This window comes from Fragaria vesca, linkage group LG3 (assembly GCF_000184155.1).
Source record: "Fragaria vesca subsp. vesca linkage group LG3, FraVesHawaii_1.0, whole genome shotgun sequence".
NCBI lineage: Eukaryota > Viridiplantae > Streptophyta > Magnoliopsida > Rosales > Rosaceae > Fragaria > Fragaria vesca.
The window spans coordinates 8,490,677-8,515,140 of NC_020493.1; the positions used below are offsets into that span (position 1 = coordinate 8,490,677).

Sequence of the window (24,464 nt, forward strand, 5' to 3'; positions counted from 1 at the left end):
GAGAGAGAGAGGTATGACTATTATGACGCCACATCTTCATTAGTCCTAATAGAGTAATGGGAAAATTGTAAGGATAGCGTACGACAAATGGATCATTCTAAAGTTTGGTATATTAAGTTTTTAAAACTTTAAAATGTTACATGACTTTCAAAACTCGGCACATTTTCAATACACGATGTAACCAACACCGTTAACTCTAGGTAATTACTTAATTTTAAAAGGGCAATATCGGGTTTGTCTCTAGCAAGAGTTGTGCTGCAGTTCTACGCAGAAGAATGTTATCTCTCACTAGTACAAATCTAAAAATAGACAACGTTACTTAGATAACGGTTTAACAAAAACCGTTGTGGTTCTTTTTTTACAACGGTTTAGTCAAAACTGTTGTCTATAGATATCAGAAAAGTGTTGGTCTCTTGATTATGAGTTTTCTCAATTATCTTGTATAACGGTGTGGTCAAAACCGTTATCTATAGATACTAACATAGTGTTGGCCCCTTGGTTGTATGCTATATGTTGCTCTCGTTATTTATCTCGGACAACGGTGTAGTTGAAACCGTTATCTATTGTATTGATCACCACAAAAGAAAAAAAAAAAAAAAACCTTAGTAACGACATCTATTACGACATACAAACACTCTTGTTGTAAATAATTAAAAAAAAATTACGCGGTTATTAAAATCTTGCGCGGTATATTTCGCGCTTAAATTACGCGGTTATTGATTTAAAAACGTCGCATTAAGGGATAGTGGGCTTGTTCTTCGCGACATATAGATGAAAAGTTTAATCAAAGTTTATCTTACCTCTCGCATTAGCCGCCCCACTCCTCTCGCCGTTTCTTATTCACTCTAATTAATCTCCACCAAATTCAATTATAGTATGCTTTTGGATTCAATGAAAGACCAAACGAGAGAAAGACTCGAAAATCAAAAGAAGGGAGGCGCAAAATGGCCAGGGGAAGCTTTGGGTTGACGGTCTGGTCACCGGCACCAACAATGGCAAAATATCGTTGTCGGTGGTGATGACCTGCACCGTCTGTGTCTTGCGCCCTCATATTTGGCTGTGGCATCGAAATCTTTGGTGAGTTTTGTATGGGTGGTTTTCTTTAATTTCAATGTTCGAATTGAATCTTGTTCCATACTTGACTGAAATTGAACAGCAAGATCCGAACAAAACTGAAATTAAACAAGGAGGGGAGGAGGTGCTGGTTCTATACTTGACTACGGTTAGAGATCGAATCCTATCTCAAATTCTCAAGTATTTTCGATTTTGGGAATCAGTTTTTGTTTTTAATTTGTAGAAAGATAAGTAAGTATAAGCTATTTAATGTTTATGCTATGCTTGATTGCAACTGATGGTCTTGGGGTTTATTTGTTTATTATATAGGATATTTTTGGAACTGCATGTATCTGGAAAACCCATGAACTCCATATGAGGGAAAGGTAGCCTCCATATATGGGTAGTGATAATTGAGAGAGATTGAAGCATGTGGATGTTGCTGAGATAGTTCATTAGAATTTATGGAGTTTCATGTTTCTCCTAGAACAATTTCACTACTGACACTACAGGTGATTTTTACATTGATAATTTGGGTTATTTGTTTAGCAATTGAATGGTTCTAACTCTATTGTAATCATTCTTGACTAACCATTTCGTAATTTTAATTACATCTTTTATGACTTCCCATCATGAATAATGTGTATCTGAACCTGGTTTCTGTAATATAGTTTGTGTTACAACTTAAGATAATATATGTATATATATACACACACACACACATATCTTCTTGAGTCATGACCTCATAAACAAAAGGGTATGTAAAACTTGCTTTTTTACTTTTAAATGTCTTGTCTCATCTTGTTATTTTTTGCCTTTTGGTTTCTGCATTCTCAAGTTCCACATAATCTATGAGATGCTTAGTTGAAGGTTGCTAAGCACACTCTTATGTTCATATAACTTGTATCTGTTGTTTCCTTATAGGCACTTGTTGCTAGCTCTAAGGATTAATTCTAATTAGGTTTTTCATTCAGGACATCTGCGCGCCACTGCTTTAAGGCAACCCATGCCACCAATGCTTAGAAGTTATAAAAGAAAACGATGAGCAGGTACCTCAATTTTAAGTGTTGATATACTTTGTTTGGTTATTAATTTTTTCTTTTTTCTTTTTATTGTGTGTTAAGGCTTTTGTTCATTTACAGTCAAGTGTATTGCTTGAATTGGTTATAGGTGTATTCATTTGAGAGGCAAGTTTTTATCCTTGAAGAACAAATCAATCATTGATAAGCTACTAAGTTGCTTGATTGCAGAGTTTACTATTGGTGGGATTATAGGTTTTGGCCAAAAACTTGTCTATTGATGAATTATGTGTTTCTATTTATCTTCTTTCACTATTAGCTTTTAGTCTTACCATAGTTGTTGAATCCCATAAGGTTACACATACTATTCAAGAATAGGGAACGAATGATATGCAGATTTATTGCCCAGAAATTTTGATCGTGGTTTCTGCATCTGTGGCAGGATATTGCAGGTTCAATTGATGACCCACATGTATGGCATTTCCTGAATTCATTATAAGTCGGATGTAGAAAGCTACTTTACCTAGCACATGATTTTGATTAATAATATTTGTATCTAGCAGTAGAATATTGTTGTTTGTGTAAAATGACCATATGCTTTTGTTAGAACCAAATATAATGAAAGATCAGAACCTTATATTACAATTGCTCAATGTGATTGCTTTAAGTAGGTTATCTCTATACATTAATATATTGCATTTTAATTTCAGTTTTCTGGATTATATTGATGTACTAGATCGTGGTTGAAAGAATTGGTTGTATCTTGAAATAGTAGACAATAGATTCATTCTAAAAGTCATTGTAATTTACTATCTTCATTGTCACCGACAACGTTGTTAGTTTAGGAAATGATGTACCTATTTCTTAAAGACAATGTTTTTGATGAGAAACTGTTGTGGAATGAACTTGGACAACATTTTTCAAGTAAAAACCGGTGTATATAGTCCTTGAAAACAACATTTTTAGGTAAGAATTGTTGTGTTTGAAACTTGTTAAAGGTCAAAAATAATGTGCATATTATTTTTCCACAACGATTTCTAAGCAAAACCCGTTGTTGAAAAAGTACATACACAATGGTGTATTTAGAGCTAACGGTATGTGCTAAGTATATGTACAACGATTTATGACTAAAAGCCGTTGTACTTAATTATATGCAACAACAGTGGTGTACTGTTGTAGAGTGCATCATTAAAAGACAACACTCATCTAGACAACGAAAATATTTTTTTTCAGACAACGGTGCAGAACCGTTATCTAATTGCAATTTTGTACTAGTGTCTCCTGTCGACACTAGCAGATCCACATAGAGAATTTTTCTATGTGTGCTCAGTTTTTGATTCTTCCTCATGGGATTGGGTCTAATTGAATTAATGGGATGAAATTGGTTAGGATTCAATTATTTGTTGGGTTCAACTTCTGGTCTTGGGTGCTTCACATATGGGTTTATTCATGCTGAACGCAACACAGACTCTCTCTCTCTCTCTCNCNCNCTCTCTCTCTCTCTCTTCTCTCTCTCTCTCTCTCTCTCTCTCTCTCTCACTTTTTTTTCTCCTCCTCCTGTTCTTTCTCCCACCACAATCAATTTATACATTTACCAATTATGTGTTCGCCCGTATAATTAATTGAACCTGCATGTCTCCCTCTTTTTGATCTCTATCTCTTTCTCTTCCCCGGTTGTGATTCTCCTTCCCCTTTCATTTTATTCTTGGTTCTGGATCTTGATTTTTCTACCCCATTTGTTTTCTTTGGTGAATGCATGGTTCAAGATCTATCTATAAACACAATCACAAAACTAAACAATCAAATCCAAAATAAAAAAATATGTGAGAACGATATACAAAAGGGGGAGAATTCCTCCTTAATTTGGCTGGGTTTGAACTTTGAACTAATGGGATTGAAAGGGTTTGAATTTTTTTTAATTGCTGAGGATTGACTGATTTACCCTTCAAAATTTGATGGAAAGCACATCAAGTAACGGAAGATTTAACGGCGTGTACATATCTTCTGTCAGAATTACAAATTCATGTACCATTATGATTTTTTTGAAAGATAATGTATCAATCTTTAGAGTCGTCTATTTGTCGTGTACTGTTCTTAAAATTTTCCTTAGAGTAATAGCTAGTATGGTCAGATATTTCAACAATATTTCAATCAACTAGTGGGTTCGACTCGATTGAATTAGATCGGGTAACTTGAACTTCAGCCATTGGATTTCTTTTTACTTGCTATAAATTAAATAGTATTTCTTCTACTTAATCACTTACTGTGTTATTATTATTTTTTAAGGAATTGTAATATCATTAACCCAGAAAATCAAATCGTTACATAATCAGAGAAGACATCAACCTAACCCTGATTAGAGTTAACATTACGCAAATCCTCATAAAAAATATCCAGAATAAAGCCAGGAGCCTCAACCACATGATCTTTACTAGCAAACACATGATCTCTAGCTACTAGCAAAGTGTGCTGATCTATCAGCTATAATATTTGCTTCTCCATGGATATATTGAAGTCGACAACAATACTTACATAATACTAATCAAGTGCTTGCATAATTGCATAATACTGACACAGGAGTATCCGACATATCTCTTGGATACTACTGGCATGCTGATTTAGGGTGGTGGTGACCCGAACCGCTCTCCAACTCCATGTTATTCCAACCTTGAGCTGACCCTGCATACGTCAGCCTCATTGTGTAGTGTTGAGCTGAGGTTGTGTAGTTGACGCGAGCATGCAGCCACAAAGTTCCCTCTATTATTTATTTATTTATGGCAATGATTCCACACCCCCACTTCCGGCCCTTCCTAAGACCATCTCCAACAAAGCTAAAGTGCTAAACTCAATTTTAGCTAAGGAATGCTCCACCATAAGCTATTATCAATTCTCAAGTAAATTAGGCTTAAAATACTTGGTAAGCCAGAATTAGCTTATGGAGTTTTTTTTTAGTAAGCCAAAATTAGCTTAAGAAGTTGGTAAAGTAAAACTAAATATTATGTTATTCAATTTTTGATATGTCCTTCTAATTTACACAGCCATCTAAGTTAAAAATTCATTACTAACTACCATCGCGAAAATCACAATGAGATCTTTCATATGAGTCACATATCAAATATGTTTGTATAAAATATTTTTCAAGATTAATTATTGATTTAAACAAATATATGATAAAAGAAAAAAAATTATTTTACCTTAGAATTTAGCTTACTGTGAGAATCTTTCTAAAACCAAAATGCTACTAATTTAACTAAGGATTTAGTTTATGGTGGAAAAGTTTAGTAAGCTAAAAAAAAGGCAGTGGAATGTTCTCATTTTCTTAGCTAAATTTAGCTTCAAAGTTACCTTATAGTGACCCAACACCATTTAATCTAACGTCATAGTTTCCCCTTAGTAAGTGGGAGCTAGATTGTGTGTTCTACTCATAATAGACTAGTTGCATCATTTGAGTTATTTAATTGATAAAAAATATATTTTATGGTGTGAGATGTTCTAAAAACTCCATCACAATCAAATTTTAATAGATGCACGTTGGTCCCTCACTTCACATCCTGACACTCTAGGAAAATACTCATTTTCCATAAATCACTCGAGACCCTCACTTTTTATTGGGATATGAGAAATTTGTCCGAATGGTATACGAATTTTTGCTCCTTATAAATTTTGGTATATCAACTTTTGAAAATATCATAACGGTATCTCATGTTTTCATCCCGACCTAAGATTGGTATATATAGCCATTAAGATGACCAATTTACCCTTAAGTTCTCTTTTTTTCTTAGTTTTTTTTATTTGTTTTTATATTTCAGAAATATTAGAAGAGGTTTTAGAATTTGATGATTTGGGTTGGCCTTTATAAATTTGAAGAAGATTGAAGAGTGGAAACATACAGAAGTTCAATCCTTGTTGTTTCCACTGACAAACTTTTTGTTGTTGCCGTTGACATTCAAGGATGATTGAGATAAATAATAGATTATTAACAAGGAGAAAGTGACGATGAATTTTTTCTCTACGTTCCTAAAAATATAAAAAGCCAAAAAAAGAAAATTTGAATATGAAAATAAAGAAAAAAATTTAAGGGTAAATTGGTCATCTATTTTTTGGTCTGAGGGTAAATTAGTCATATTAATGGCTATATATATGTGTGTGTGTGTGTGTGTGTGTAGAGTCCTTCCAATAAGGGATTCATTTTTTTGTTATTTTTAGGGATAGGTCATTAGACAAACTTTTCGATCACAAAATAAAATCTCCACTATTCAGTTTGTTGGGCTATGTGAGTAGATCATTTCTACAAATTTTCAAATAATTTGGTGATCGTTAAGTCATCCAAATGTTTGATTTATTTTTAATGATTTTGAACGGTGTAGGTTTGACATAAATGTTTAGTTTTTTTGTTTTAATTTCAGTCATCCAAGCTTATTAAAAAACAGATCTAATGATATGTGCCTATCCCTAAAAATGACAAAAAATATGGACCCCTCATTAAAAGGGTCATATGTGACAAAAAATAAGGATCCTTCATTAGAAGGGCTATGTATACACACACATACATATTTTTTAGGTCGGGATGAAAACATGAGATACTAATGTGATATTTTTAAAACTTAATATAACAAAATTTATAAAAAGTAAAAGTTCGTATACTATTTAGATGATTGTCTCTTGAAAATTAGATGATTTTCTCTTGATTGGGATATATCCAACATTTGAAAGTTTCCCCCGTGTCCTCTTCACTCGCTAATTTTGGTACCCCTCCGGTATGCATGGACTAATAAATTTGCCTCATTTGGACCTTTTTATATCCATATGTTTATTTCCTCCCAAACTCCCATATGGTCCACAAGCACATGATAAACACATCACGTTCCTCCTATAATCTGACCATGATATCATGGAACCACTCCCACATTTCTGGGGCCCTTAGACCAAGTAGACAGCAAAGCCGAAGGCGATTTGACAATCGTGGTCATGAACTATGACCAAATAGAAGAGAGATTTTCTTGTCCAAACTTCGAATAATTCATCATTTGTATTTACCGTGATATTTTTTGAGATGTCGCGATATGTTATGGTATGTCTATGATATATCGTTATGCTAAAAATAAGAAATTACTATCAGGGATAGTATTGATTTTTTAGTCCTTACATGCAACTGCGTTGTATTATTTTAAACACATTGATACAAACTTGTCTCTACTTCTCCATGAACAAAAAAAAAAAAAAAAAAAATAGCAAACCTCTTCTAGTGGTACCTTCTGTTTTCCCAATGCATCCCTAGTTGGGAGGATGTTCTTTAATAGCCTCTGTATAAATGAGTTCACCGTGACTTCTACATGAGCTCCCCGTATCTTCCCCCACATTGATTGGCTATTATTGTGGCCAGAAGGCCTATGCACCTAAATTTTTCACACATCTTGCTACCTGATACCTTTACTTTTTACAGAGTACCCTCAATTCTTACTAAGAGAAAAATTCACATCTTACTACCCGATATCCACTAAAGTTTAGGCACTTATGCTGAATTTTCTTCTTTCACAAAAATGCCAAATAAGCTTGTCTGCACGTGTTCTTGCTCAATGATATATTCTTGTGAAAAAATTCTCCACCCAATCTAGCTGCCTTGCCGTCAATTAGGTTTAAGACACATGATTCCTCCATTGCTCCATCCCCTCAATGCCTAGCAAACTAGGTTTGCAAGAATATGGCCTAGGAAGCCCTAGGTCTCTCCATACCCACCAGGTACGCACACCCCGCATTAGAACCACCTTCCCTTTCATAAGAGACCACCATCCATAAGAATCACCAGGACTAACAAAAACATTTAGAAAGTTGGCACCAGCTGGGTGATATCTTGCCTTGAGTGACCGAGCTAGTAACACCCGGTAAATCTTCTTCCCTTTTTCTGAACCTCCTGATGAGTTTTTTGAATTGAAATTTATTAGTTCTTATGATTTGAAGTTGATATATATGTTCAGTTCTTCTGGTTTCAATTTAATCTGAATGATCCTTCAAGATAATATTTTCATTCCAAATGGTTCTTCCATTAATTTTCATCGTTAAAAATTTGACGTGGCTGTTAAAGACATTAAATTTTTTAACAGCCAGTCAACAATCTAACAGAGAAAATTGACAAAATGACAATTAAGAAGGAAAATTGTGATTTTAACTTTAAGGACCACGATGACTATACAGTATTTAACCCTTTATTTTTAATATAATTTTTTTTTAGAGGAATGACGTCAGACCTTGTATTCAATAAAGGAGAAAAATTACATACACATGACTTACCCCGGATGGGCTATATAAGAATCAAGCTATGAGACTACACTAGAGTAATCAAATGTAATCAACATATCAAAGTTCGAAAAAACGAAATATGAGTTCGGGGTCAGGATATTGCTACTAATCAATTGTTTTTCACAATGTACATTTTTTTTCATCATGCGTACAACTACCAACTTTGCCCCTTATTACAATGATATAAATCAAAATAAAAAAATCTTTATAAATGAAAACACACTAAAAAACATATAAACGAATCCAGCCACCCAGTAATTGTCATCAGTTCTCTAGCAGATAACCTATTTATTTATATTTTCCGGTTCTTTATCTAGACTTTGTCATCTCTTGTCATCGGCTAGTAAAATCACGAGAACACGATCAACTGATGAATTGATATTGTTTAGATCTAATTGAGCGGATTATCACCATGTTTTTTTGGTGATGCGATATTAAATTTCCATCTCATATCATTCATGAGCGCTAGCCCATTGCTTTCAGGCCACGCACATGATTTTAATGTTTAGGGTAGTTGAATTGATACATATATTCTCAACTTGAAAGAAAGAAATATAATAAGGAAAGAGGGAACATAAAGGACGTCATCGAGATGTTGGGATCGGATCGGAAGAGGGTATCTGGATTAGTTTCAAGGATCTTTCTCTTCCAGAAATAATTTTGTTTACTTATTGTTTTGAACGTTTGTTTTCTTATTGTAAATAGAAGAAACTGTCGGTGATCATGTCATAAATATTGAATATAGGGTGTAAGTGATAAGAAGTTGAGAAGTTTGTAGAGTGACAATAGCCGTATCATATGAATATATTGCATCGATGATAGTTGTACCTTTGAGTGCTTCATCAATCTAACCTTGAGCATATTGACATGTATCCTCAACGAGAGCGCATCCTCTCTGAATGATTTTTTTTATTTTTTTTTGATACGATCCGCTATGAATGATTGAATGAATTTAATGACTGATAATAGTTGCACTTTGAGGGAAACGTAAACCTAACCTTGAGCATACTAACACATCATATGAAACATAAACCTAACACATACATCCACTATGATTGATGATATGAAATTATTGACCGATGATGGTTGTACATAGTGTATGAGAACGATCACACAAACATTTTTTGAACTAAAAGACAATTTTGTCATTAGTATTAAAGTAGAAGGTACAATACAAATCGATCTGTTACCATGCGTATAAAAGACAAACAAAATCATAAGATTCGTATGAGGGTTGTATCCTCATTTACATTTTGGCTCACAATTGAGCCTACAATCTAATAGAAAATAGATTATAGGCTAAGATCTCACCTAAAAAACTAGAATAAAGACTAACAGAAAAATAGACTCATAACGCCAAGACGCCATGAGGCTCAAAAAAATGCTTAGGCACAAAAGTGCTTAGAGTTATAGTGAAATGAACTTATTGTACTAGAAAACTATATAAAACTAAAAAGCAGCCCAAAGCCCAAAAGAAAATTAAACCTAAACCCAAAACAGTTGACCTAGCCCAACTCTCCTTCCTAGTTGGAGGGAAGGACATGGAAGAAGAACACCATTGTCATCGCCGCAATGAGACGAAGTTGCCTTCGTAAGACATCGCCGCCGTGAGACGCCACCGTCTTAGAGAAAGAACACCATAGACGTCACCGCCTTGAGTGCGCACCAGGGAAGAATAAACTCCATCGTCGCCACGAACTGAGAGACCAAACAACATATCCACCAAACCAAAAATTTCTCCCATGAATAAACAAGGACGGAGATGGAATCGAGAAGATGAAACCAGATCTGTTCCTCGAGTCCATGGTGCCATACATCCATCCTGATCTGAAAAACCACGATGATCAAAAGTTGTTAAGAACCTCTGGCCAATTACCTCTCAAAGCATTTGGTTGCTGACATATTCTTCACCTGACAACAAAGTCATACGGCTTCAGCAGATCTAGAGACCCACCTAGCTTTAAACCATCATCGGATGAGGGTGGGATTTCGTGGTTGGCTGCCGACTTAGAAAGAGACAGCTTTAGGGTTTCCTGTATACAGTAGTATATGTCTAATAACGATCTCACAAACTTGTATACATGGTTGCAGCCATAAATTTATTTTTGAGGGAATGGGGACTACCAATATGTAGTTAAAAATATAAAAAAAATAAAAAGATTTAAAACCTGACCTAATATATATTAAAAAAATGCATATTTCCTACATTAAAACCTAACCTATTCCGATGATAATAAGATGTGTGACCCTACTTACTTTATAAGTTTTTTTTGTACTTCATATATATATTGTTCATTTCTAGGGATAGGGTATTTGACGAACTTCCCGATCACAAAATCACATCTTCACCGTTCAATTTGTAGATCTATATGAGTAGATCACTTCCACAAGTTTTCAGAAGATTTGGTGATCGTTAAGTTGTCCAAAACTTTGATTTATTTTTAATAAAGTTGAATGGTTCAAGTTTGTCAGAAAGTGTTGAATTTGTTATTTAATCTCAGTCATCCAAGATCATTAAAAAACAGATCTAATTGTGAGTTGTTATCCCTATAAATGAACAAAAAAAAGGATCCCTCATTCATTGGAAGGGATATATATATATATATATATATATATATATATATATTTGCGGACGTCCGTAAAAATAAAAAATGCAGACAAATCAACGTGTTAACCGTTCATTGCTTCACTAAAAAGACTGATATGTGGTCTCACCATCTACGACTTAATCATCTCTCTGTGTCTTCCTTGTATGAACTCACAAACACTAACCACTACAATTTCACTTTCAGTATCGATGAAAAGCTTTTATCAATGAAGAAACTCAGATATTTCAAACCGTTTTAGATGAGTTTAATTGGTTATCTCTTTCATGTTCTGACCATTGAAAGATCGAAAAGTAAACCATAGTTCTTATCCTAGAGCGAAGCTTCACTTTGAAATTAAAGTGTGAAGTTTTTATTTGACTCACTTTTCGGTCATATTTTCACATCTCCATCGTTTAGTTTATTGATATTAATGTATAGAGATCATTCATGCAAAATTCATCCAAATTGATGATCGTTAAGGGTTTTTAAAAATGTTTGCAGGTGTTTTATATGGTTTTTTTTTTTTTTTTTTTTGATAATAAAATACATAATGGGTAATGGGTGGGTAAGGGTTTTACCTATTTAGAAATAGGTGTAATTACCCAAACCCAGCACATAGTATAACAGGTATTACCCACTAGCTAGGTATTTACCCATAAACCAATTTGGGTGGGTATAAACCCACAGGTTTTACCCATTGGGTAGAAATACCAACCTTACTAGAAATATCGGGTCGTTCGAGCCGGAGAGTGTGTAGAAATATTGGTAGTTATAGTGTGGAAAAGTATGAATTGGAATATGAGAGTACATTCTTGGTTTCTCGTAGGGTTTGGTGTGAAGATGGGAAGATGCAAATGTTGTTGGTTTTAATGTGCCGTTAAATGTATCATGTTTGACCCACATGAGGCATTAAATAAATGTAAAAAGACTGATTTGCCCTATTCTTGTATGTATAATATCTGAACCAATGATTTTGTATTAATCGAAATAACTAAATTATAAAATAAATTAGCAAAAAAAGTTATATCTAGCTGAGAAGTCTGAAGACCTATACTTTCTGGGTTTTCTCTCTACGACTCTACCCATACCTACACAGCCCAACCTCGCATCTCTCTCTTGGTTGAGTGTCGCTCTTACCCACCTATCATTTTCTCTTTCGTTTTTCTCTCTCAAAGAACAGGGCAAATCAGTCTTTTTACACTCTTTTAATGCCTCATGTGGGTCAGTCATGGTAGATTTAATGGCACATTGACGAAAAGTTAAAGTAGGTACAATTTTGACATGAAAATAAGAGTTTAGGTATCACATTAATCACTTTGAGAGTACGGGTATTATTTAAACAGTCCTCCAAGAGTCTAGATATTATTAGTTCAAAAAACTCTAAAAGAATTAGTTGCTTTTGGCTCGTTTAGATCATTTTTCATTTTCTTTTTTGTAAAAAAGGTTGACAACGTTTGGGCTCAATAAGATAAATGACCCCAATTTGAACAGGAACCAAATTTGCCAACCATTAAAAGTTGATGGTCATGAGGACCAACCAATCATCTCTCCCTCTCTCTCCCTGTCTCTTCTCTCTCCCTGTCTGTTCTCTCTCTGTGGCAGTGTTTGATTGGTTGGTCCTCATGACCACCAACTTTTGATGGTTGGAAAATTTGGTTCCATTTGAACACCAACACATATGGCATTGTGGCTTATAATACTCGTGAACAACTAGGTTTATTTTTTCCGATTACTAACAACTAGTTGCTCTTTAGAATTCATTCCGAACATATTCTTTGTTAAGGCTCATATAACTCGTGAATAAATAATTATTATTTTTCTTTCTCAATTGCTAACAACTAGTTATTCTTTAGAAATCATTTCGAACATGTTCTTGTTAAAGCTCAATCATTGAGTGTAACACATGTTTATTTTTCTCCTTAGTATTTAGTTATTTACCGTACCTAAAGGTTTCAAACTTTCACCTAGTATTTACTATTTACCCCCTAAAGGTAAAAAAGAGAATAAAATAAGAAATGGGAGACGTATATATTCAGCTCAAATTCCTGGAGCTTCTTCTCCAGCTCTCTCCTTCATTGCTGCCACAGCGATGGAGACCAATCCCCCATCCTTCCCCAAATCTAGGGTTAGGGCTTTCCCAATTTCCCCAACCACTCCTTCACAAACCCATAAATCCCAATCCACTCCCCTCCTCCTCCTCTTCTTCCTCCTCATCAATCTCACCCCCACAGCTTCACTCCTCAACCAAATCCCCAATCTTGATCACTTATACTCCGACCACTGCAACGACGTCGTTCCCAAATCGGAGACCCACCCAAAATGGTTCCTCACCACCCTCTCCGTCCAAGACATCGGATTCCACAGCAGCTACTTCACCGGCGGCGACCGGTTCTTCAATCACACCTCCGGCGACGACAGTAAAGCTCTCATCTTTCGGCCCAACTTCGTTGCCAGAACCCTGAAAGATGGAATCTTCCACGTCAGAGGGAGTATGGATCTTCAGTCTCTTTTGGGGGATTCGACTCGCCGGAATCTGAAGCTGGTAAACTTCCGGGGACACAGATTTCCGGTCAGGTGGGGCGTGGTGAGGTTCAGGCTTGATGGGTATTATTCAGAATCGGATAAGAAGCTGTGTATGATTGGGAAGAGTAGGTCCATGTATAATGCAGGTAACTTCGAGCCTAGTGTTGTTCTTAAGCTTAATTATCCGAAATGGTCTAGTATTTATGGTAGTTTGATTAGTGGGAGCTTAGGGAGTGTTGTTAGTGATAAGGATGATGGTGAGAATTATTTTGATGCTATTAGGGTGTTGGCTTTTTCTGTGAAGCATAGTTATGGGTATACATTTGTTGGGGAAGATAGGATGAGTAGTTTTCCGAGTAGTGTTGAGAGTGGAGAGAGTATAGGTTTGAGGAATTTGAATGATTCGAACGGTGGTTTGTGTAGGTTGCTTGGTAACCGTCTCGAGAGATTTGAACTGGTGTATGGGAGTGAGTGTGGTGGGGGTGTGAATTGCAATCCTCTTGGTGGGGATGTTGGATATGTACCGAGCTCGTTGGTTTTTTATGGGACTCGGTGTACAGAAGGGAGGAAAATGCAGATGCTGTTGGGGTTTTCCAACTCTAGTGGAGATGAATTCTTGAGATTTCCATTTGTACCTAGCACCACGTTGATTGCGGAAGGGGAATGGGATGAGAAGGGGAATCGTCTATGTGCAGTTGCATGTAGGATTTTGAATTTTACAGAGTCTTTGACTGGTGCACTTGTTGGAGACTGCTCAACTAAACTCAGCTTGAGATTTCCGGTGAGGTTATCTTTACAAAATAGGTCTGCTCTTGTGGGGCAAATTTGGAGCGACAAAAAAATGAGTGATTTAGGTTACTTCAGTAAAATTGGGTTCCAAGGTCTGTCAGGATGGTTAGTGAAACTCTTAGGATACAAATATGAATATTCTGTGACTGGCAACCTGAGAAAAACATGTGTGGAAAAGAGGGCTGGGATAGGCAAAGGAAAGAAATACCCTGAGGAGTATTCATCAGATATGAAATTTGACATGAGAGTGAGCAACAGCAGAGGACAAGTTGCGTGGGGTTATTCGTCCCCATTATTTGTTGATGATGACCGGATTTATGGACGCCGGTTTTGGGATAAACCACAGGAAACAGAAGTACCAAGTCGTCAGAAGAAAAGCCATAGCAGTCCAATGAACATTAGCTATAAGTTGAGCTTCACACGTGGTGCCCAATTTTTTCATGATGTCTTCCCATCTAAAGCAGAACTAGCTGCTGAAGGAATATATGATACAGATTACGGAAACCTATGCATGATAGGATGTAGGCATGTATCATCCAAGGAACAAAACTCGATTAACAAGGATATGTTAGACTGTTCTGTTAAAATTGATGTACACTTTCCTCCATTGGATACCAAGGATGGCCAGAATGTCAAGGGAATTATCGAAAGCATGAGGAATAAGTCAGACCCTCTATATTTTGATCATATTGAATTCTCTTCAACTTCAATTTACCATAACCAAGCTGCTGCTTCCATTACCAGAATTGATTTTGAGATTGTTATGGTTTTGATTTCTAATACCCTTATATGTGCTTTTGTGGGATGGCAACTCTATTTTGTGAAGAAAAACCCAGATGTGCTCCCATTCACTTCGCTTGTCATGCTCACTGTTCTTACTCTGGGATATGTGATTCCTCTTCTGTTCACCTTTGAGGCAATGCTTGCACCAAACCAAAGCAAGCAGAGTACTTTTCTTGGGATCGGTGGATGGCTCCAGGTTAATGAAGTAATGGTCAGACTGATATTGTTGGTAACTTTCATTTTGCACCTGCTTCTTCTTCAACTGACCTTGTCATCAAGACAAGGTGTTAATAGCCAGAAGAGCTTGATGGATTCTGAGAGGAAGGTTCTTTATGCCACATTAACACTGTACATAACTGGCGCACTGATTACTTGTTCTGTCCACCAGTGGATGAGTACTCACCAGAAATCATACAGGCCATTTCATCGCAACCTTCGGCGAGTGACTAACATGTGGCATCTTGTTCACCCGCAACGCTCTCTGTGGGATGACCTCAAGTCGTATGCTGGATTCATCCTGGATGGTTTTCTGCTCCCACAAATATTGTTCAACTTACTTGTGAATTCAGGTGAAAGGGCTCTGTCCTGTGCCTTTTACTTTGGAACCACTATGATTCGTCTGCTGCCTCATGCTTATGATCTGTACAGAGCTCGCGCTTACACACGGTTACTCGCTTTCTCATATATTTATGCAAACCCAAAAACAGATTTTTTCTCCACGGCCTGGAACATAATCATATCCTGTTGTTGTCTGCTGTTTGCTGCCATTATTTTCTTGCAGCAAAGGTGTGGCGGCCGTTGTATTCTTCCCAAAATATTTAGACATTCCACTGTATATGAAAAGGTCCCTGTCATCAGCAATGAGGAATTGTGAGGGACATTTACCTTAGAAATAATTTTTTTGATAATTGAATTTATTCATATACCGTTCAATTTCTAGTCAAAGCAAAGCTGCAAGTAGTAATACGATCAGGGGTTATTTGTGTTAATTTCTCAATCACCATGGTTGCCTTTTGTGAGTGATTTATTTTATTTTTTTTCCTTGTTATTTTCTTTCAAATTGCTTGAATTTGTACTTTTATCTCAATGCATTGAGCAATGTTAGTGAGAGAGAATCAGATCTTAGTGAGAGCAATATGATCAAAAGAAAACTAGAAATGAGGGTAATCCACAAATGCCATTAAGCTCTGAATAACCTAGCATAGAAGCTACACTAGATATGAACAATATGTACAAAACCGGATCCTGAAAAAAAACGTGGTTGTTCACCACTCTACCAATAACTTAAGATGCACCTGTTTCATTTTCATTACAAGATCTCTACTCTAGCCTACCCGGAATCAGAACTGTGAACACCAATCGCTTGAGGAAGATGTCGCTGATTAACTGCAAACCAGCAGCCGAATCACCCCCACTAAACCAATCAGTTGAGCAACGGCACAGCTCATACCTGAAACAAAAGCAATCCGGTTAGGAACTTGGGATTATTTTTAGTGACAAACAGCAGCCATAAGACTGATTTGGCTGACAATAAACAATTGTCACTAATATGAATACATTCAGCTACCTTGGTCAGTAAAATTCAAGTTCAGCTACTTGGATTTTCTACACCTAGACCCCATCAGGACCTGAAACATAAAACGATTTACATTTAGATTATAGCAACTGCCTCTGAACAAAAAAAAAAAAGTACCGAACAACAATGAAAATTAGTTCAATGGTGGATTATAGAAGTTTAGAGTGGTTTGAGATTTACCTCCAAATACAGCTCAGTTAGACTTTTTGCCGGTAAGGAGACGAGATATTTGGAGACCTCTGCTGAATGCTTCATTGAACAAGATCCTAGTCTGCATTGACTGAAAGCCAGGTAACCATGACAGCAGCGCCACAGGAGCCATAACGGTTACTCCAAAAAGCAAATCATAAAGTCGAGCCAAGGAAACCACAGTATCCCACACCGCTGTGGTCTGCAGAAAAGGTCTAAGCACTTGAGCTATTAAAATTATACCCCAGCCAGTAGGGATGAATGCCAAGAGACTTGAGACAATGTCAAGGAACTTGAATTTAGTGAACTCCAGCAGCAAAACAATAAAGAGTACCATAACCATTATGACAGCAAGCTGAACTAGCCGGTAGTATACATGTTGCTTCGCTGCATATTTGTTCTGAGCCCAGGCTATGGTCATATAAATCCCGACAGCCACAACCATGTATATCCAAGACAGTAAGTAAACACCTATACTTTTGTTTCCACCCGTAATACCAAGTTGATATACAACACCATACTGGAAGAAGAAGAAACGAAGATCCAAAATAATTTCCAAAAGCTTTCCCCAAAGGCCAGTTGTTCTCAGATGGTCCTGTTCCTCATACCACCATGTTTCCCAGCTATGTTCAGCTTTTGTAAACACCCCTCCAGAATACCATAACCAATTCATAAAATCATCAAAGTCATAAACAGTTTTCAGCCAATCAAATCCAGAAGGGTTAAAAATAAAGGGAGCCAGCATCCATGACACTACCAGAAACCAGCTAGAGATACTCATGCCAATGTAAACAAAGGTATCTCGAGCCACATTGCTATGAACAGCATACACTACTAAAATAATCCCAAGTTCAATTGCCTTCACAAAATGGCTGCGAGAGTAGAGTCGATAGTTCTCAGCAAAGCTCTTGTGCTGGACCACAAAGCCACGTCCAGTTGCTCGGTACTTCGCACCCCCATGAAGAATAGTACGACCAAAGAAATGGGTGCGGGTTCCCATTGAGAATGTGTAAAAGACTGAGGCAAGCTGCAACTGCATTGTCAAGAAATCCCAAACTGCTGTAAGGAAACCCTGTTCCAGAGAGTTCTCAACAATCATCGGAAGGGCAGTGAACAGCCCTAGCTGAATAATGAACTGCTGATTTAACATCACACCAACTGCTTTATTGTTGTTTGTATCAAGATCGTCCTCAACACCACTGAGAGCAAGGAAAAGGCGGCCCCACAGGAATGAATAAACAGTTAGTACCACCATCATTGTGTTAAAGTAGAACCCAACAGTTGAGTAGAAAAATGAAAGCATCCGAAAGAAGTCCAATCTATGACCTAATCGATACACATCTCTGCTCAAAACCTGCTCACCGCTGCCACTAGCAACCTTGGCCTCAAACATGGAGATCTGATTCAACCCAACATCCCTTCCCTTGCCAACCTGTATATATTCATGGTGAGTCACATTGCCACCTCGCAGTGTGCAATTGAAGCCAGCAAATATGTCCTCACTGATATTGATAACTTTAGAAGCCTTGCTGATTCCACCCCGTGGCAAGAACCAGAACCTGTCAAACACATCTGGATGACCATAGTGCATTCGCACCTTCAAAGGGTTTGCTAAAACACGCTGATTCAGGGTCACAAAACTCATCTCCTGATTAGACATGAACCAAGCAAGGGATGATACAGAACCTGTGAAGATATTCTCACGGACACCCAAGATAGTTGGCTTTCTGATGCCATAAAAGTTCTTGAACTCCTCCAGCAAATTCCGCATTTTGAGTGCCTCCTCAAAATAATTGTCTTGGTTCATATCAATTGTCTGAATTGCATCACCCCTGGTAAAGATTATGGCATGGTTTTGATTCTCTGGTTTACCTTCACCGAGCTTCAAGGGACCAGGCAACCTGATCCTATAGATTTCTACCTCCCTTTGGATCTGCTGATCATATTTAACAAGCACAGAGTAATACTCAACCTCATCTCTCCCCAACTTAACCTCATCAACATAGGCCACTCGAAGGGCCTCATTGTTTTTCATCAGATATAATATCTCCTCAGCACGGTTATCTCCCTTAGCCTTATGCTTCCCATATAGTTGGCAGGCAACCACATATGTGAATTTCAACAGAGCAATGCCATGTTCATGACCCTTGAATAAGTTAGTCACACTGGCTGTTCTTCCAAGTTTCCGTGAAGCTGGTTGCATATGTTGACCATCCATAACGTCATTTTGGCTCATCAAACCGTGAGAGGCAACTTGCTGTGATCCAACCCTTATATCCATCTCAGATGCAGAATCAAGAAAGGCAAGCATCTTCAGTGCCCTATAGTAGTACATCATTCCTCTCACAGTACGAGATAATGTCTGACCTCTGTATGATGCCCAAACACGGAGATCCCTTGCCTTTGTAGTAAAGAGTTCATCGTCATCCTTCATGCCCTCTCTGTACATCCGTTCTAGAAAGTTCACCCACTCACCTTCATAAATCTTCTGCAGATAAAACAAGGTAGAAATCCCATCTTCGTTCTCAGATCGAAGAGATTCTTTGCCATACAGCACTTCCTCATCATAATATGGAGTCAGGACACTGAAAGCCATCATTTTTTCAACATAGGGAGCACGGGGCATGTTCATGAAAAGTGAATTGCTAAAGAAAGCAATGCGCTTTCTTGCGTCAATATTTACTGGGACATTGTGCATCGAGTCTCTAGAAGTGAGAATTGTATGCAGACGTCGCAAATGCCTAAAGAAGGTTGCATCCTCATCATCAGGGAACTGAATTGCATTTTCAAAAAGCAAGCCTTCTTCAATGGATCTACTACGAGTTGCCAGGCCTTCCGCCCTCAATGTCTCCATAGACTTCTTCATCCATAGAAATTCACGAACAGAGAGTTCATACAGAGCCTGCAATATATCCACTGTCTTACTTGTATCTTTCTTCAATTGCAGCAGAAGGTCAATAAGAGAAATTAACTTGGCATGAATTTGAGGAAGCAAAGACATCTTGTATGTGGCCATGAACTTCTGATTCTCAATACATTGATCTATCTCCCTGAACAAATTTGTAATGATGGAATTTTCTTCTGTGCCATTTCTAACGACCACAAGAAGCAGATACCTTATGCTGTCATAAGCTTCAATAATAGCACACCGCCGATACTCACTCTTACATATCCTCAACCAAAGCAAGTGATCAGGTTCATTTTCCAGCTCCTTTGCCTGATTTAGAGCAAGCAATAGTTCATTTGCAAGGAGGAAACACGGCCAGCGAATAACTCTAATGTGCCAACAATTAGGTGGCAGTTCCAAAAGCTCAAGTTCTCGATCACTGATAAGATCTTCCTCCCTGAAAGTTGTCATGATTTCATTCCATATCAAGGCAAACCTGGTAGCTTCTATTTGGCTTGATTCAGTCTTCTGGTAAGCTAAACCCAGACCATACCGCAACTTCAGCCTGTGTATGGCATCTCGGAGTTTCTTCACCATTGTCAGCTCAGGACGTAATGACTGCTCCTCTGGCATGAGATTAAATTGCAATGCACTAGCAAAGAACTGAAACCTAAGCCTCAGCTGTTTGATATTCCTTATCTCACCCAAATGTGAAAACAGCCCAATTGTTGAACCAACAAAGGATGAGTATATGGCATACCATATCTGCATATCCATCAGGTAAATCAACACAACAGGAACCCACAACAACACAACTGCTATTACATTAGTCCCCTCGAAGAAAACATGCATCTTGTATGTGTGGACCTTAATCTTCATCAGAGCCTTTGTCGTGTTAACAAGCGGCTTGATCTGAAGGAAATAACTGAAAGCAAACTTTGAAGCCAATACAATAATCCAGAACACTGTATACTTGACATTGTTGACAAGCCCTTCCCTCAGTGCGCGACCAACAAAAATCCGGGTGTGAAACCACCATGTAAACACATAGACTGCATTCCAATTTAACTCTTCAATGAAGTTCCTCACCCAAGGAACTATAAACAGAACCAATGCCAGCAACTCCGGAATAACAAAAACAAGTGAAGTCCAAAGAAAATCAACAATCCGGCTGTTTGCTTCAGCAGACCACCTCCCATCGGAATTCTTCTGAGCCCAAATCATCGCATAAAACACCGCAAAAATAATAGTCCACGCCGTTGCAACCACCGCCTTCAGCACCATTCTAACCCCAAGCGACAGAGTCTCCCTCGTCACCAAACTATACTGAGTCCCAGCATCAAGCACTGCCTGAAGCACCCTAAGACCTCCCCAAGTAATAAACACAGTCAACAACCGCACCTGCACGTCCCTACTCTCCAATGCCGTCCACGGATACTCTTTCCCCTCCCACGCCACAATCAGCGCAGCCTGCAGAAACAAGAGCAACAACACCCACAGCTTGTCGAAGCTCCTAAACAGATTCCAAAACGACCTCTGCTCCACAAACCCCGTCTTCCCCACTCTCCTCTCCTTCTCAACTGTACTAAAAAAGTTACTACTGTAATTAATAGGCCATTTGAGACTCTTGAAACACCTCCTGGACCAAAAGTACTCATTGATATCATCGTAATTGCGCCAGGCCGAATGCGGCCTGGTGCCATTCTTACTGCTCTCCACCTCATCCCTAACCGTTGCGTAAATCGGCATGATCACACTCTTCATGAAGGCATTCTGACCGGAGACGCTAGGCAAAAACGGCCGGCCGGTCTCCGGGTCAATGTCCTCATCAAGAACCTGGTTGAGCTCCATAGCCATATGATGATAAATGTAACAAACACACTCTGGAGTAAATCTCAAGTTACCGGACTCACCCCAGACGAGGAGGTACATCGCCACGTAGAGCAGCTCGCGGCGGGGATCGTCGCCGCCGCCGCGGCGCCGCGAGACGACGACGTTTGATCTGCGGCCGAGGTAGGCGCACCAGGAGGTGTAGTTCTGGAGCAGTTTTCGCCGGAAGCGGCGGAGGACGCCGGGTTCGAGGACGTCGGCGAGGTTCGGCGGCGGCTGCAGCCGCATTTGGGAGTTGGCGAGGTGGAGGACCAGGTGCTCCCGCTGGTTCCGGACGTTGTCGTCCTGGAAACCGAAGAAGATTCCGAGCCAGTTCATGAGGTCGTGGTCGCTCTTCCACTGCACGAACGGCGGCTTCCGGAGGTCCCCGACGGCGCGTAGGGCTGCGGCGGCGGCGCGTATCTCGGGGTAGCGGAGGGAGGGGTGGTCGGCGAGGAGGTTGTGGATGGGGATTATGTTGAAGGGCTCTTGCATCGGCGGAAGCGGCCGCGCGTTGGGGCGCGTGGCCGGCGTCCGCGGCCGGAGACTCATCGCTCAGAGGTAGCGTTTCAGTGTGCGGCGGTTTTTGTTTTCATTTCTCACGGTTGTGGGAGTGAAACGTGGTGAGTGGGTTTAAGGCTTTTAGGGCGAAACGTGCACGAAAGAGATCGAAAGGTTTTGAATTTTGATTGGAGTGTAACAGGCAATCTAAATGTGTCCGTTGCGGAGTGTGGGGTTTACGCGCCACGAAGGAGCGTTGGGGGGGGGCGGCGCGAGGAGGGTATAATTTTGGTGGGAGGGTGGGTCCTACAGGTGAATATCTGCGTTCTTTATCCGAATCGTGGTAGAAAGCAGCCCATGTGGGGGCGAAACGACGACGTAAAGTAGAAGAAGGTACACACAAGAAAGAGAAACGACGACGTACTGGACCCGAATCCAAAGGCGCTGCCGTGTCCTACTGCACATGAGTTAGGAGGATAGAGTCTGCGATAAAAGGGATATTCAATCACAGAAGAGGGGAAGCAAAACAAAAGGACTTTTGAGAAAGTAGAGCTTTTCATTCCTTGAAATAATCATGAAAAGGAGATAACCTTGACACATAAAAAAGGAAGACCTGTTTTTTGTAGTCGCAGTGTGCTTTTTTGCGGTGTTGAGAGAGGTTGTTGAGTAATGAGATTGTGTTTCGTTAACTAGGATCGCATTCGTGCGAAACGGTAAATTTAGGCCTTGAGTAACTATGAGTCTATAACTGGTATTTTCTTATTAAATCATGACCAAGAAACCATAATTAAATAGATAATCTAGTATCTTTTGTACATACTACATCCAAATTCTTCTTCTTTCTCTCATCTTCACAGGAAATTTAGGTATCATCAATCACCAGATAATTGACAATCAACGATAAATCGATAACTATCTAGCTAATTCACCTTAAAGATTGTTTGACCTCCAAGTGGGTTTGATTTAGCCTCATTAATCATTATATTAGAGCATCTCTAACGACTATATTAGAGCATCTCTAACGGGTGGGAGTAGAAAGCCATAGTCATATTAGAATTTGGCTCCCCTTGTATCATTCACCGCATTTTGCATCTACAACCCATTAGAGTCAAAAGTCATACTCCAACGCTAGGGTACTACCCATGTACATATCCAAATAGTATATGGTTTTCGTCCTTAATACCAGACTCAAAATGGAACCACATTAGACTCTGAAGTCCATAACTGTTTTTGTTCTCTTTCCTATTAGGCTAGATATGTCAAATTTTGACTCATCTACTGATTTTGGCTATTGCTCAACTCATACGAAAAGAAATGTTGCATATAAGAATGAAAACTGTAAAGTAAAAATATTTGTCATAGACAAAAGAAGAAAGTAAATTTGTAATCACAGTCTAATGAACAAGTTGATCATTTCGTTTTTACAATAATAAGGAAGATTGTTGATTAAAGAGATTGCATTTTTGTTAACTTTGATTAACGCACGAAACTCCTAAACCACTAAATGTAGACAAATAAAAATTGCAACCTTTAATCCGAATGCATAATCTAGCAACAAATCTAACATGGTCAATTCTAACAATTCATTAAGTTAGTATCATCAAAATTCTTTCATTTACCAAAATTTACTTCCAAAGATTGACCGATCAAGATTCAAGAATAGAGACGTTAGAATTGACCGTAAAATATTGGTCCATGCTGAAACATTTCAGTATATAATAATGGCTGTTCATGCTGACAAAACCCAGAAGAGGAAAACAGTGTTTAATTCACAGTGGGCTCTGTCCTGTCTGTTTGTCTCTTGTGGCCGTTTTGGGCTCCCTCGTGGGTTTTAAATCTCAGAAGGCAGAGAATCTCTTGGACCCATTATTAATTATTTCCTTTAATTCTACTATTTAATATAGAATGTTCAGTCTCTCATTACTGCACTCTGTTAAGTGTTAACGTCACCAGATTAATTACTCATTTAATTATGAGAGGTTTAGCACATGCTCATATCATATTAAACTCTCAGCTTTAAACGTCTAGTTGCTCTCTTGAAAAGAATTTAACCCCTAGTATGTCCCATGCGTTTACTAACAGTAAAACTTCTGTATGGACTGAAACAATAGTAAAGTTACCTTGAACTGGTGCCTCTCTACGTAGGGGAGAGCATTTGGGATTTCATTCTGGCATCTTCAATTGGGAACTATACATGAACTGGTGCCTCTCTAAATTCGGTAGCATTGTATCAGCTTGATCATGATATGGTATCTCATCCTTCTAGCTGAGAGAGTTTAATTACCATAAGCAATTGGTAATTGTCAATCCAGAGATGAACCAGAAAGTCATCATGACATTGCTTTTGATGTTCTGCACTTGGCCTAACAGTCTGCAATGCATTTGTGCTC

The 24,464-nt window shown here is 38.4% G+C and overlaps 1 protein-coding gene and 1 non-coding gene across 3 annotated transcripts; one reads left to right on the forward strand and one right to left on the reverse strand.

Moving 5' to 3' along the window:
- The first annotated feature begins 789 nt into the window (after positions 1 to 789).
- On the forward strand, positions 790 to 2,637 carry LOC101294832. 2 transcript variants are annotated; one of them, XR_184219.1, is made up of 4 exons: positions 790 to 1,222; positions 1,384 to 1,565; positions 2,028 to 2,102; positions 2,515 to 2,625. It is a non-coding gene; the product is annotated as an uncharacterized LOC101294832 (transcript). The 2 variants fall into 2 exon arrangements; XR_184218.1 differs by having other exon boundaries at positions 799 to 1,565; positions 2,515 to 2,637.
- A 13,574-nt stretch (positions 2,638 to 16,211) lies between these two features.
- On the reverse strand, positions 16,212 to 22,125 carry LOC101295115 (callose synthase 11-like). The gene is made up of 3 exons (XM_004293973.1): positions 16,809 to 22,125; positions 16,620 to 16,680; positions 16,212 to 16,502 (listed from the first exon to the last, which is right to left on the reverse strand). Exon 1 carries the CDS (start codon positions 22,123 to 22,125, stop codon positions 16,822 to 16,824), a length of 5,304 nt encoding a protein of 1,767 aa, XP_004294021.1. The 3' UTR covers positions 16,212 to 16,502; positions 16,620 to 16,680; positions 16,809 to 16,821.
- Positions 22,126 to 24,464: the final 2,339 nt, after the last annotated feature.